Source organism: Corvus brachyrhynchos, unplaced genomic scaffold (genome assembly GCF_000691975.1).
Source record: "Corvus brachyrhynchos isolate BGI_N302 unplaced genomic scaffold, ASM69197v1 scaffold261, whole genome shotgun sequence".
In the NCBI taxonomy this organism is placed as follows: domain Eukaryota; kingdom Metazoa; phylum Chordata; class Aves; order Passeriformes; family Corvidae; genus Corvus; species Corvus brachyrhynchos.
Window position 1 is genome coordinate 12666 of NW_008235976.1, and position 2889 is coordinate 15554.

General features: G+C 61.1%; 1 protein-coding gene across 1 annotated transcript in view; it reads right to left on the bottom strand.

The window, feature by feature from the left end:
- The window catches only part of LOC103612081 (CLK4-associating serine/arginine rich protein), a 14420-nt gene extending 11973 nt beyond the window's left edge, over positions 1-2447 (bottom strand). The window contains exon 1 of the mRNA XM_017727981.1: positions 2111-2447. Coding sequence (XP_017583470.1) covers positions 2111-2364 — 254 coding nt within the window. The 5' untranslated portion in view covers positions 2365-2447. The remainder of the gene's footprint in view (positions 1-2110) is intronic.
- Between the last annotated feature and the right edge of the window lie 442 nt (positions 2448-2889).

Below are 2889 nucleotides of genomic sequence, written 5' to 3' on the forward strand. Positions count from 1 at the left end.
TGGGATCAAACTGGGGCAGGGTGACCTAAACTGGGATCAAAGTGGGGCAGGGTGACCTAAACTGGGATCAAACTGGGATCAAAGTGGGGCAGGATCCCCCTAAACTGGGACAAGGACGCCCTAAACTGGGATAGGCCCCCCCCAACTGGTCCAGGACCCCCCAAACTGGGTTCAAACGGGTCCAGGACCCTCCAAACTGGGACAAGGACCCCCCAAACTGGGCTCAAAGTGGGACAAGGAGCCCCCAAACTGGGATAGGCCCCCCCCAACTGGTCCAGGACCCCCCAAACTGGGTTCAAACGGGTCCAGGACCCTCCAAACTGGGACAAGGACCCCCCAAACTGGGCTCAAAGTGGGACAAGGAGCCCCCAAACTGGGATAGGCCCCCCCCAACTGGTCCAGGACCCCCCAAACTGGGTTCAAACGGGTCCAGGACCCTCCAAACTGGGACAAGGACCCCCCAAACTGGGCTCAAAGTGGGACAAGGAGCCCCCAAACTGGGATAGGCCCCCCCCAACTGGTCCAGGACCCCCCAAACTGGGTTCAAACGGGTCCAGGACCCTCCAAACTGGGACAAGGACCCCCCAAACTGGGCTCAAAGTGGGACAAGGAGCCCCCAAACTGGGATAGGCCCCCCCCAACTGGTCCAGGACCCCCCAAACTGGGTTCAAACGGGTCCAGGACCCTCCAAACTGGGACAAGGACCCCCCAAACTGGGCTCAAAGTGGGACAAGGAGCCCCCAAACTGGGATAGGCCCCCCCCAACTGGTCCAGGACCCCCCAAACTGGGTTCAAACGGGTCCAGGACCCTCCAAACTGGGACAAGGACCCCCCAAACTGGGCTCAAAGTGGGACAAGGAGCCCCCAAACTGGGATAGGCCCCCCCCAACTGGTCCAGGACCCCCCAAACTGGGTTCAAACGGGTCCAGGACCCTCCAAACTGGGACAAGGACCCCCCAAACTGGGCTCAAAGTGGGACAAGGAGCCCCCAAACTGGGATAGGCCCCCCCCAACTGGTCCAGGACCCCCCAAACTGGGTTCAAACGGGTCCAGGACCCTCCAAACTGGGACAAGGACCCCCCAAACTGGGCTCAAAGTGGGACAAGGAGCCCCCAAACTGGGATAGGCCCCCCCCAACTGGTCCAGGACCCCCCAAACTGGGTTCAAACGGGTCCAGGACCCTCCAAACTGGGACAAGGACCCCCCAAACTGGGCTCAAAGTGGGACAAGGAGCCCCCAAACTGGGATAGGCCCCCCCCAACTGGTCCAGGACCCCCCAAACTGGGTTCAAACGGGTCCAGGACCCTCCAAACTGGGACAAGGACCCCCCAAACTGGGCTCAAAGTGGGACAAGGAGCCCCCAAACTGGGATAGGCCCCCCCCAACTGGTCCAGGACCCCCCAAACTGGGTTCAAACGGGTCCAGGACCCTCCAAACTGGGACAAGGACCCCCCAAACTGGGCTCAAAGTGGGACAAGGAGCCCCCAAACTGGGATAGGCCCCCCCCAACTGGTCCAGGACCCCCCAAACTGGGTTCAAACGGGTCCAGGACCCTCCAAACTGGGACAAGGACCCCCCAAACTGGGCTCAAAGTGGGACAAGGAGCCCCCAAACTGGGATAGGCCCCCCCCAACTGGTCCAGGACCCCCCAAACTGGGTTCAAACGGGTCCAGGACCCTCCAAACTGGGACAAGGACCCCCCAAACTGGGCTCAAAGTGGGACAAGGAGCCCCCAAACTGGGATAGGCCCCCCCCAACTGGTCCAGGACCCCCCAAACTGGGTTCAAACGGGTCCAGGACCCTCCAAACTGGGACAAGGACCCCCCAAACTGGGCTCAAAGTGGGACAAGGAGCCCCCAAACTGGGATAGGCCCCCCCCAACTGGTCCAGGACCCCCCAAACTGGGTTCAAACGGGTCCAGGACCCTCCAAACTGGGACAAGGACCCCCCAAACTGGGCTCAAAGTGGGACAAGGAGCCCCCAAACTGGGATAGGCCCCCCCCAACTGGTCCAGGACCCCCCAAACTGGGTTCAAACGGGTCCAGGACCCTCCAAACTGGGACAAGGACCCCCCAAACTGGGCTCAAAGTGGGACAAGGAGCCCCCAAACTGGGATAGGCCCCCCCCAACTGGTCCAGGACCCCCCAAACTGGGTTCAAACGGGTCCAGGACCCCCCAAACTGGGACAAGGACCCTCCCAACTGGGTTCCAACTGGTCCAGGCCCCCCCCAGGCCGGTTCCCGCCGGTTTCCGGGCGCCCCTCACGATTTTCTCGTAGTACTCCCGGCGGCGCTCGGCGCGTTTCTTGTAATCCACCATCATCCCCCGCAGCTTCCGCTCGTGCTTCCGCGCCTCGTGCCACATCCCGGCGAGTCCCGAAATTCCAGACGTTCCAGAGGTTCCGGAGGCTGCCCAAGATTCCCGAGGATTCCCGCGATTCCCGAGGATTCCCGCGATTCCCGAGGGTTCACGAGGTTCCCGAGGCTTCCCGAGGATTCCTGAGATTCCAGAGGCTTCCTGGAATTCTGGAGGCTTCCCGAGATTCCAGAGGATTCTCAAGATTCCGGAGGCTGCCCAAGATTCCTGAGAATTCCCGCGATTCTGGAGGATTCCCGAGATTCCCGAGATTCCGGAGAATTCCCGAGATTCCCGAGGCTTCCCAGAATTCTGGAGGCTTCCCAAGATTCCGGAGAATTCCCGCGATTCCCAAGGTTTCCCGAGATTCCCGAGGCCTCCCGAGGCTTCCCACGATTCCTGAGGCTTCCCGAGATTCCAGAGGATTCTCAAGATTCCGGAGGCTGCCCAAGATTCCTGAGAATTCCCGCGATTCTGGAGGATTCCCGAGATTCCCGAGGTTCTAGAGGCTTCCCGAGGAAAATTCCAGAGAAT